At 38.5% G+C, this 12,084-nt stretch overlaps 1 protein-coding gene across 8 annotated transcripts in view; it reads left to right on the top strand.

The window, feature by feature from the left end:
* The window catches only part of Tbc1d31 (TBC1 domain family, member 31), a 61,967-nt gene that overhangs the window by 19,433 nt on the left and 30,450 nt on the right, over positions 1 to 12,084 (top strand). For 7 of the 8 annotated variants that reach the window (XM_013032248.1, XM_013032244.1, XM_013032243.1 and 4 more), the window contains 6 exons: positions 1,653 to 1,804; positions 3,655 to 3,814; positions 4,939 to 5,139; positions 5,845 to 6,021; positions 8,039 to 8,118; positions 9,035 to 9,181. In XM_013032248.1, coding sequence (XP_012887702.1) covers positions 1,653 to 1,804; positions 3,655 to 3,814; positions 4,939 to 5,139; positions 5,845 to 6,021; positions 8,039 to 8,118; positions 9,035 to 9,181 — 917 coding nt within the window. The remainder of the gene's footprint in view (positions 1 to 1,652; positions 1,805 to 3,654; positions 3,815 to 4,938; positions 5,140 to 5,844; positions 6,022 to 8,038; positions 8,119 to 9,034; positions 9,182 to 12,084) is intronic. The other variant, XM_013032245.1, reaches the window with a different exon arrangement.

Below are 12,084 nucleotides of genomic sequence, written 5' to 3'. Positions count from 1 at the left end.
TCATAGCAACAGAGTATGGTAGTGCCCCTTCCCTATACTTTCACCAACAATTAGTATTTAATAGTGCTTGTATTAGTATAGAGTCATGTACTGCTGAAGAGCAAGGATATAGTCTGAGAAGTAAATTCTTTGGTGATCACATTGTATGAGCACTGTAGCATAGTTATACAGAACTAGATGGAACTGACCAGTTACCTGACAGGGCCTGGTCTTGATACCATCAAGGGCCAAATGAACACGAGCTGTATGAGGCTGCTGCAAGTGTAAAATAGTATATCAAGTAGAAGTAATCCAGTCTTAACACTAAAAAATATAGTAAATACATTAATGAGAAGCCATCATTTATTACTACCAGGTTATGTGCTATCCTGTATATGATTGTATGTGTTTTACTTACACAAGTGGTAGTGTAGAATGTCTGTTTTCATCAATATCATCACAAACACTCGAATAGTAAGTTGTACTACAACTTTACAACTGCTAAATGTCACTGGGTGATGCTGATTTTTCAAACCTATGAAATCTGAGACAATAGTTGTCTGAAACATTATGTTGGAAGATGATTGTATAGTTTATCATTGCGTATATTTTTTTATTGTGAAAATACTGTATAGAGGGGTTACAATTACATGGGCATAATTGCATATATTAGTGTATATAAACATGTTCATTAGTTTTTCAGCAAGTTTGTTACTCTAAATAGTGTCTTACTTTCGGTTGAATTTTTTTAATATAAAATGAAGAAATTGTAATTGTTATATAGAATTTTGTGAATTTCCTACTCATTCTAGTCAACTTTTTTATTTGAATGGTCTTACCATTTCTTTTTAGTTGATTATAGTTTAGGAAATAACAATATTATCCTACTGTATATTATACATTAATTTTTTTGTTTTGGTCAGTCATGGGGCTTGAACTCTGGGCTTGGGTGCTGTCCCTCAGCTCTTCAGCACAAGGTGAGCGCTCTACCACTTGAGCCACAGTGCCACTTCCAGTTTTCTAGTGGTTTATTGGAGTTAAGAGTCTCACAGACTTTCCTGCCCGGGCTGGCTTTGAACCATGATCCTCAGATCTCAGCCTCCTGACTAGCTAGGATTACAGGCGTGATCTACCGGTAGCAGGCCTTATACATTAATTTTTCTATAGTATAAGAAAAGACAATTGTAGCCGGGCACCCATGACTCACATCTGTAATCCAAGCTATGCAGGAGACTAAGATCTAAGGATCATGGTTCAAAAAAGTCACTGAGCTGCTTATCTCTAATTAACTATTTTAAAAAAAAAAAAGCCAGAGGTGGAGCTGTAGCTCAAGCTCAGTGACAGTGCCGGGCCTCTGAATTCAAGCCCCAGGACTGGCACAGGGAAAAAAAAAAAAAAAAACATGGGGCTGGGAAGGTGGCTCAGTGGTAGAGCGCTTGCCTTGCATGCATGAGGCCCTGGGTTCGATTCCTCAGCACCACATAAGCAGAAAAAGCTGGAAGTGGTGCTGTGGCTCAAGTGGTAGCAGGCACCATGACTGGCAAAAAACCAAAACCAAAAAAAAAAAATTAAAAAAAAAAACAGGAAAAGGTAATTTTAAAAAAGACTGTATAATTTCCAGTTTATTAGTTGTATCTGAACCTAATGTGAACAATAACTTTTTCTATCTCCAGGTTTTCTTTCTACCTTTAAGTAACACCATCCTCAGCTGTTTTAAAGATAATTCCATCTTTGCTTGGGAATGTGATACTCTGTTTTGCAAATATCAATTGCCAGCGCCACCTGAAAGTTCTAGTATAATATACAAAGTGTTTGCTGTAACCAGGTAATTATTAATTTTCTGATAGTATACTATATAATAAAATCTATTAAAAAAAAGAAAAAAGCAACAGCCAGCACCTGTAGTTCACATCTATAATCCTAGCTAGTTGGGAGGCTGAGAACCGGAGGATTGAGGTTTGAAGCTTCCCAGGCAGAAAAGTTCATGAGACCCCTTCTCATAGCCAGGCTTGTTGGTATGCATCTGTCATCATAGTTTTGTGGGAGGCTAAAAATTGTTCTAAATCAGCATGATCAGAAAAGTCCTTGAGACTCTGTCTCAACAGAAGCAGTTTGGTGTAGTTAGCATGCACCTGTCATCCCAGTTATGAAGGGAACCCTAAAACAGGTAGATCATGGTCCAAGTGTGTGTCTAGCAAGAAGTGAGACCTGTCTCAAAAGTAACTATTGTGAAAAAAGGCTGTTTCTCAGTGGTAGAATGCCTGCCTACTAATACAGGAAAAATGAGTTTTTTGTCAGCTGGGATAAAGTTATTTATTTGTTAGTTTGCCTTCCCTAAATTGAACATCTTGTAAGAGCAGGATTGCCAGACTCGTTCAGTTTACTTGACTTGTTCACTAGTCTGATCCTGGCTCCTGGAGTGATAACTGACTGTACCAGACCTTTTAGAATTAACAAGCAACAGCCTGGCAAGTCAGTACAGCTTTTAAACTCTGCTTCCTACCCCTCCTTCCTCCTCCCCTCGTCTTTTATTGAGGATCAGTAAGGACCAAACCCAGGGCCTAGGGCATGCTAGGCAAGTGCTTTATCACTGAACTACGTTTCCAGCCCTTAACTTTTGTTTCTTATAAAAAATAACTTCCGGGCTGGGAAGGTGGCTCAGTGGTAGAGCACTTGCCTCATGCTCGAGGCCCTGGGTTCCATTCCTCAGTACCACATAAGAAAAAAACCGGAAGTGGTGCTGTGGCTCAAGTGGTAGAGCGCTAGCCTTGAGCTGAAGAGCTGAGGGACAGTGCCCAGGCCCAGAGTTCAGGCCCCATGACCGGACCCCCCCAAAAAAACAAAAAACTTCCTGAGCAAGAAAAAAGTTTGACTCTTTTTAGTTTTCAAATAGAAATGCACTCACTACCAATTCATTTTTGTTTTGTTTTGTTTTGTTTTTGTCAGTTGTGGGGCCTAAACTCTGGGCCTGGGAGCTGTCTCTCAGCTCTTCAGTTCAAGGCTAGCTCTACCACTTGAGCCACAGTGCCACTTCCAGCTTATGTGGTGCTGAGGAATTGAACCCTGGGCCTCACGCATTCAAGGCAAGCACTCTACCACTGAGCCACCTTCCCAGCCCTTACTACCAATTCTTTTTTTTGCCAGTCCTGGGGCTTGAACTCAGGGCCTGGGCACTGTTCCCAGCTTCTTTTGCTCAAGGCTAACACACTACCACTTGAGTCACAGCGCCACTTGTGGCTTTTTCTGTGCATGTGGTATTGAGGAATCGAACCCAGGGCTTCATGCATGCTAGGCAAGCAATCTACCACTGAGCCACATTCCCAGCCTTTACTGCCAATTCTTTATGGAGAAATACAGAGAGTTGGATAGTGTTGAGTTACTTTGCTGTTATTTAGTAAAGTGTAAATGTTACTCAGAAACTCTCCAAATGGTTGATGAACTGATGCCTTAAGGCAATATGTAAAAATGCATAAACCTGAGTTGTATGGTGGTCACTGGCTACATGTGACTATTTAATAAACGTTTAAATCTGTTTCCTCAGTAGTTCTAGCCACTTTTCAAGTACCCTGGTGGGCAGCATGGATTAGAATACGTTTACCATCACAGAAAGTTGTGCTGGACACTGCTGCAATAAATAATTCAGCTAGTCTGGCTTCCTCACCTTTTGTTGTATAGAGATGGGCGGATCCTGGCTGCTGGAGGCAAATCAAATCATCTGCACTTGTGGTCCTTGGAAGCTACACGGCTCTTCAGAATTATCCAGATGCCTACCAAAATACGAGCCATTCGCCATCTGGAATTCCTTCCTGATAGCTTTGATGCTGGTTCTAATCAGGTTAGTAACAGAAATGTAGAGTATTGTACTTTTTGAAAAAGAAATGTATTAGAACTTAGCTATTTAACTTACACTGTGACTTACAAGAATTTGAAATTACCAAGATATTATTTTTGTGAAAAGTTTAGAATTGAAAATTACCTATTCTTTTTTATTAATTACAAATGGTTACTTTAATATTCTTATTTTAAATTGCTTATCATGATGTCATATTCTTTTTTCCTTTTGTCAGTTGTGGGGCTTGGATGCTGTCCCCAAGCTCTTTAGCTCAAGGCGAGCACTCTACCACTTGCCATTTTCATGTCCTATGGAGTTGAAATAGTGACATAAAGGTTTTCTGAATGTGTAAAATTTGGAATAGGATCTTTCCGGGTGTCCTCCAGAAAGGTTGTATTCACTGCTAATGAGGGGGTTTGTTCCCTGCCAGCCAGACAGCCGAAGAGCGTGCTTTTTACATTGTCCCTTCCAAACTGCCTTGTGTGTAACAAGTACAACATCAGAATTGCAGCAGTAAGAGGGTTGTCATGTTTATGAAGTCTTACTAGGAAACCAACTTGTACCTAAGGTACAGGCAAAAGAATTTGTTTGCTTGAACTTTTGATTACATGCTTTACATTTTCCAACTATGTGGAAATAATGTTTTTTTCTTTAAAAGACTAGTTTCCCACCCCCTTCTCTACCACTGTCCTTGGAATCCACCATCTCTCTATACTCCCCAATATTAGTTATAATAGCTGAAGGGGAGCAGAGTGTAGGAAGCCCCACCAGGAATCACAGGGCTGTGTTTAGGCAGCAGGACAAACCTTCCACCCTCCTCCATTCTGTCACCCAGTGTGAGGTAAAATTGAGCTTCATCCAAGCTTAGATGACCTCTATATAGTTCCCTGTATATATTCCTTACTGTTTGAGGTTATAGTTGAGCTTGCCTGGCTTGAAGAAGGCAAATCAACCTAAGCCATAATTAGTGAGTTTTAGATGCATAGGGGCTAAATGAGAATAGAGTCTCCTACAGTTTTTTCTTCTCAAAAAAAAATATGTACATGTGCATATACAGAATATATGTGTATGTAGTTTCAGATTTTTAGCTTTTGAATGTCTTACAAACTCATTGTCTCTACTCTTAGGTTCTTGGAATACTAAGTCAAGATGGTATTATGAGGTTCGTCAATATACAGACCTGTAAACTTCTTTTTGAAATTGGGAGCCTTGATGAAGGGATTAGTTCATCAGTAATCAGCCCACACGGACGATATATTGCATCTATTATGGAAAATGGAAGTCTAAACATATATTCAGTTCAAGCATTAACACAAGAGATAAACAAGGTATGTTACCAAACAAACAATAACTTTTTTAGAAAACATTATAATTTAATAAAGCTAATTTCATGCTTGGGTATTAATCTTATTGCACAAAGACATTTTTAAACCCATAGGTGGACTTGGACACATGGCATGGATGGTAGAATACTTAAAGCCCTGAGTTCAGCCCCCAGGAGTACAAAAAAATATAAACACCCACTGATATCTTCAAGTAGGACTCCTAAAACCTGCCAGACTTACAAGAAGCAAATACACTTACTGTCATAAACCAAAAATATCAGAGCAGGGCTGGAAATGTGGCTCAGTGGTTGAGTGCTTGCTTAGCATGCATAAAGTCCTGGGTTTGATTTCACGGTACTACATAATCAGAAAAGGCTTGAATACCGTATATAGGGGTTACAGTTATATGAGTAGGGTAATGAGTACATTTCCTATCGAGCATTGTTACCCCTCCTTTGTTTTTCCCCTACCATCCCTTCCCTTTCCATATCCCCAACTCCTCCCTCCCCCACCCAACTACATCTTTTGTATCTAGCAGAAACTGGCTTTGATTTGTTAGTCAGCAAGATAACATTCTTAGCAGTTCACTTGGACTTTCTGCCTGAAGAATAATTATATATAATAAAGCATGTCATTCAAGCAGATTTTAGAAATTATTTATTAACATGTCTGTTCCAAGAATATCTACTAGGAGTCTTTTTCTTTTAGCCACCTCCTCCTTTAGTCAAAGTGATTGAAGATTTGCCTAAGAATATACCAACTGCTGGTGATGTTAAGATGAAGATGACATCAGGAAGAGTGCTTCGGCCAGCAAGATGTAAGGAGCACAAAACTCAAACTAGAATAATAAAGCAAGACCTGACTGGTAACTTAGAAAATAAAGAGGTAAGAAGATCTGCCTAACTTGTGTTTGTCATCACTCTTCTCTAGCAAGGCTCATGACTCCTAGGTCATCATCATTTTTCCCTCTGTAGGGGCCTACCAGGATTATTATATAAAGATTATGAATAAGGACGATTTTATATATTATATATTCTTTATTATATAAAGAAGAGAAAACTGTAACTAGAATTACAGTATGCTTTCTAACTCTTTTTACATGGATGTAGTATATGTTGATGGTTTTTACAAAGTCTATAAAATTATACTCTGTAATATGCTAGTAAGTGGTTAATGTGTGGTAATAAGAATCAAGAGACGCCAATAATGTGAAATACATGGTAAGACCAAAATCATGTAAAACATCTCATTAATCAGTGATTTTGGTATCATGTATTGAAAGGATATTTTGATAATATTGGATTAAATAAATTGTATTCAGTTAGATGTACAAACCTGCTTCTTTATCTTTTTCTATGTAGTTTTTAGGAAGTTTTAAGTTATATTTGTGACTATATAGATAAGATTATAAAAGGAAATAGTAAAAGTATGCTTTTCTTCCATCTTGGTCCCTGTTCCATTGGCACTGGACTCCCTGAAGGTAACCAAGATGCCATATAGTAGGATTACATTGTGGGAACAAATTTCAATGAGTTTTTTTCTCTTTTTAAATTATCTGCAAAACACATTACTTTAGAATAGCCAATAAATACAAATATGAAGAGAAGTTATTAACATTATCTTAAGGAATTTTGTCTTTACTAGCAATCAATATACATACAAAGTATATATAAGTATAATGAATTTTCACAGACTGAACATACCCATATCATCTGCACTCATATCAAAAAGTAAAACATGACCAACACCCTTCTCCTTTCTAGACATCGCTCCTTACCTTGATGATAACTTCTCTTTTAGGAAGAAGAGTGAGTAAAGGTACTGGAGATTGAATTTAGAATCTAACACATGCTAATAAGCATTCACTCTGCTACAGACCTATATCTCAGCTCAGAAAATTATTCTCATGATAGTACCATAGACTAATACTGTCAAACAGTGGTTTCTGAATGGATTTGCAACTTATACTCTAATCAGCAGTATTTGAGAGTTTTAGTTGTTCCATATTCTCACCAACACTTGATATTTTTCACATTAATTATTTTGTGTGTGTGTTTGTGCACACGCACACACACCAGTATTTGGGCTTTGAGTTCTTACTTGGCTTTGTTACTTAAAGCTGGCACTCTACCACTAGTAATTTTTTTTCTTTAAGAATTTTTTTTTTGGTCATGGGGCTTGAACTCTGAGCTTGAGCACTGCTGTTCCTGAGCTCATTTGCTCAAGGCTAGTGCCTGCTGCTTTGAGCCACAGCACTACTTCTGGTTTTTGAGTGGTTAATTGGAGATAAGAGTCTCATGGAGACTTTTCTGCCTGGGCTGGCTTCAACTCACAATCCTTAGATCTTAGCCTCCTAAGTAACTGGGATTACAGATGTGAGCCACTGGCACTTGGCTTTCTTTATAAATTTTTAAATTATGAGCTCTATATGTACAGAAGAGTATATAAAGCAGTATATAAAACAGTAAAGCTTAATTAAAAAATAAAAGATCACACATATAACTTGAGTTAGGTGCTCTCACAGTTTGTTCAGATTTCATGCTTTGTTAGGGTTCAGTGTAGAATCATTCATATTAGAAAAATACAAAGCAAAATCAGCAAAGGATAAGTGTACATGAGTTGAGGTCCAGAGAAATCAGGCACAAGCTTCCCAAAGTCTTCATCACTATTTGATCCTTCTAGCAGTGAATTGTAACATACAATACCAAGTATTGTTTGCTAAGGAAATCATTAGAAACTCAATGCCTTTTACATGAGGCTAGTTATGTAGGCTTCTTGGCCTCCTGAGTGCAGGGATTACAGATGTATACCATCACACCTGGCGTACGTGTTGTATTCTCAGATTGGAAGTAGAGTACCATGTTTTACTTGCCTGTCACTTGTTTATACTATCTTTTTATAGAATGAATTGTCAGATGGATTAAACAAAAAACGTTTACAAATCTTATTAAAAGGCTATGGTGAATATCCAACAAAATACAGGTAAATTTTTAATTTTTTTTTTTTTTTTTTTGTGGGTAGGTGGGGGGAAGCAGCGGTAATCTGGCACATTTTTTTCTCAATCATCATCCGAAAAGAAAACATTCTCAAAAAACACCAGGAGCCAGTGGCTCACGCCTGTAATCCTAGCTACTCAGGAGGCTGTGGTCTGAGGATCTTAGTTCAAAGCCAGCCAAGGCAGGAAAGTGTGAGACTCTTATCTCCAGTGAACCACCAGAAAACTGGAAGTGGTGCTGTGGCTCAATTGGTAGAGTGCTCACCTTGAGCTGAAGAGCTGAGGGACAGCACCTAGGCCCAGAGTTCAAACCCCATGATGGACAAAAAAAAGAAAGAAAACATTCTCAACTAGTATCATTACAAAAAGCTCTGATAAGCCAGCCACTGGTAGCTCAGACCTGTAATCCTAGCTCTCAGGATGCTGAGATCTGAGGATCACAGTTTGAAGCCAGCCCAGGCAGGAAAGTCTGAGATTCTTATGTCCAATAAACTACTAGGAAAAGGCCAGAAGTGGTGCTGTGGCTCAAGTGGTAGAGTGCTAGCCCTGAGCAAAAAGAAGCTCAGGGACAGCACCTAGGTCCTCAGTTCAAGCCCTAGAACTGGAAGGAAGGAAGGGGAAAAAAAGAAACAGCTCTGAGAAAGCCATCACTATGGTGTGTCATAAAGCAGGTACAAGGTAGTTTGCATCCAGGGAGGTAGGATACAGACCTGTCCTACATCTATACTACTAGAAGGTACAATTAACAAGGTATTATTTGAGGCTTGATTCTACTTTTCCCATTAGAGGGCCCAAAGAATGGTTTGACCCAACTCTGTAAAATTCACTTTCTTAGATTAAATTCTTTACACTAAATCACTTTTGCTCAAAAAGTTTTTATTTAAAATTACATTTTAATTTCAGGATGTTCATTTGGCGCTCTTTATTACAACTGCCTGAAAATCATACTGCATTTAGCAACCTACTAGATAAGGGCACTCATGTGGCATTTCTCAACCTTCAGAAGTTATACCCCATCAAAAGTAGGAAACTACTCAGAGTTTTACAGAGGTATGTTGCAGCTGTGGACATGAAACCTATAGATAGTCATTGCAATGTTTTAAAATCCTTTGTCACTTTGATTATCCTGTGTGACATGTTGGCTCATTTGAAAATCAGACATATGCATGTATATATAGTACATATGAATATTAGCTGTGTTGTGTTCTAGAAAACAGGAATCTTTTAGATTACTTAAAGGAATAAAGCAGTATAGTAGAGCTTAGAATTTAAAGGCAAAAGACCCAGCTTTGAAATCTTATTCCATAGCTGAGTAACTGATGTAGAATGTGTCATTATCTCATCATTAATTTCTTACACCAGCTTAACACCAGCTTTCAAGGATTTCTGGCATAATTAGAAGAAAATCTCTTAGAATTTAAGACATTGATACCTGTTCCTAAGATCTATTACTTCCCCAGAAATCAGTAAAGTGCTGACAATCTAATTCTATTAGTCCTTCTCCTTTTATGAACAGGGTAATTTCTATAAGGAAGAACTTTTTTGTTTTCTTTTTTTTTTCTTCTTTTTTTTGGGGGGGTCCGGTCATGGGGCCTGGGTGTTGTCCCTCAGCTCTTCAGCTCAAGGCTAGCACTCTACCACTTGAGCCACAGCGCCACTTCCGGCTTTTTTCTTTTTGCTTATGTGGTGCTGAGGAATTGAACGCAGGGCCTCACACATGCAAGGCAAGCACTCTACGACTGAGCTACCTTCCCAGCCCCTAAAGAAGAACTTTTTTGTTATCAACTCTTAAGATAACTCTACATATAAAAAAGTTGAATAGGGGCTGGGAAGGTAGGGCTCAGCAGTAGAGTGCTTGACTTGCATGCGTGAGGCCCTGGGTTCGATTCCTCAGTACCACATAAGCAGAAAAAGCCAGAAGTGGTGCTGTGGCTCAAATGGTGGAGTGCTAATCTTGAGCTGAAGAACTGAGGGAAAGTGCCCAGGCCCAGTGTTCAAGCCTGTGACTGACCAAAAAAGAGAAGGAAAGAAAATAAATAAAATAAAAAAAGTTGAATACTTGGAATTGTTTTCTTTTTTTAATTTATTAGTTTTAAAAATAGTAAATTAAGCCGGGCGCCGGTGACTCACGCCTGTAATTCTAGCTACAGGAGGCTGAGATTTGAGGATCACGGTTCAAAGCCAGCCCAGGCAAGGAAAGTCCGTGAGACACTTATCTCCAATAAAACCACTAGAAAACCAGAAGTGGCACTGTGGCGCAAGGGATAAAGCGCTTGCCTTGAGCTGAAGAGCTGAGGGATAGTGCCCAAGCCCGGAGTTCAAGCCCCACAACCGACCAAAAAACAAGAATAGTAAATTAATTACTTTAAAGGACACCAGAATGAAAAATGTATTTATGCTAGGCACTGGTAGCTCCTCATGCCTCTAAATCCTAGCTACTCAAGAGGCTGAGATCTGAGGATCACAGTTTGAAGCCAGTCCAGTCAGGAAAGTGTGAGACTCTTACCCTCCAATTAACTACCAAAGGCCAGCAGCGTAGCTATATAGCTCAAGTGGTAGATTGCTAGCCTTCAGCTCAAAAGCCCATGAGTTCAAGCTCCAGAATTTGTGCGTGCGCGCACACACACACACACAGTATATTCATGATAAATTCAGATTTAAATGTACAGACATTTCCAGGAAACAATCAAAAAGGAGTTTTTCAAAGTGGTATTTTCCATTCAGATTTAGGACTCCAGAGTTTTTGCATAATTTCTTTGATTTCATATTTGAATGCTTTCCTCATTGGCTTAATTGTTACCTTTGTATCCTCATCCCTCTTCTTCCTCCTTCCTTTACCTCTTCCCCTTTCTCCTTTCTCTCTCCACCCCCTCCCCCTTTATTGCATGCAAGGAATCCTACCAAACCCAGATCCTAAAGCATTACTAGGCAAGATTTTTATCACTGAGCTACATCTCCTGAAAATATTTATTTAAAGTTTTATTTTGTCTTATTCTTTCTTTCTAATAAAGAAAGTTGTCTTTCTAAATCAAATGTTAAAAAAAAAGATAACATTCAACTCAGTCTGGTTTCTATTCCCTCCATCCTATTCCTATCAGTAACCTTTTTAATGTTTATTAATTTACTTTATTGTTATTATAGAAGTGATGCACAGAGGGATTACAATTACATGAGCTAGGTAATGACTACATTTCCTTTCATACAGTGTCATCTGTTCCCTCATTCTCTCCCAGTCCCTCCCTCCCATATCCACCCACAAGTTGTATAGTTCACCTTCATCAATGTCCAGTGAACTCCACTTTTTGACCCCTTTTGCCTCAAATTCTGTACCCTTCTCCCCACCCTCTTGAAGATACACATGTGAATACACCATACATAGGGTAAAGAAGACAGAATCATAAAAACTAAAAAAACAAAGTCTCTTATTTCCACATCTTAGAGTTTGTTTCAGTATGTATTGTTTGATATTAATATGAAGAGACACTTAGGCATTGCACCTTTGTGTTTCTCTCCTCAGAGAATCCTCTTTTGGTCGAACTGTGTAAACATCCTGAATAATTTGTTATATCCCTGTGCATTTGAGATCTGATTTCCACATATCAGAAAAAAACATGTGTCATTTGTCTCTCTGAGCTTGGCTTACCTCATTTAACATGATTTGTTCTAGGTCCATCTATTTCCCTACAAATGACATTATTTTATTCTTTCTAATGGCTGTGTAAAATTCCATTGTGTATAGATACCACATTTTTGGGATCCACTCATCTATTGTGGGGCATCTGGTCTGTTTCTTAATCTTGGCTATTGTGAATAGTGCAGCAGTGAACATGGATGTGCAGGTATCCTTATATCCTGGCTCAGGCCGTCAGTAATAAACATCATAGATTTATATTCTTCCTCCTTAGGTAAATAGTTGTATCCTATTGCACATGTGAGTATATTTTTGAACATTT

The sequence above is a fragment of the Dipodomys ordii genome, unplaced genomic scaffold (assembly GCF_000151885.1).
Source record: "Dipodomys ordii isolate 6190 unplaced genomic scaffold, Dord_2.0 Scaffold151, whole genome shotgun sequence".
Taxonomy (NCBI): Eukaryota; Metazoa; Chordata; class Mammalia; order Rodentia; family Heteromyidae; genus Dipodomys; species Dipodomys ordii.
This window is presented reverse-complemented; position numbering and strand designations above follow the sequence as displayed.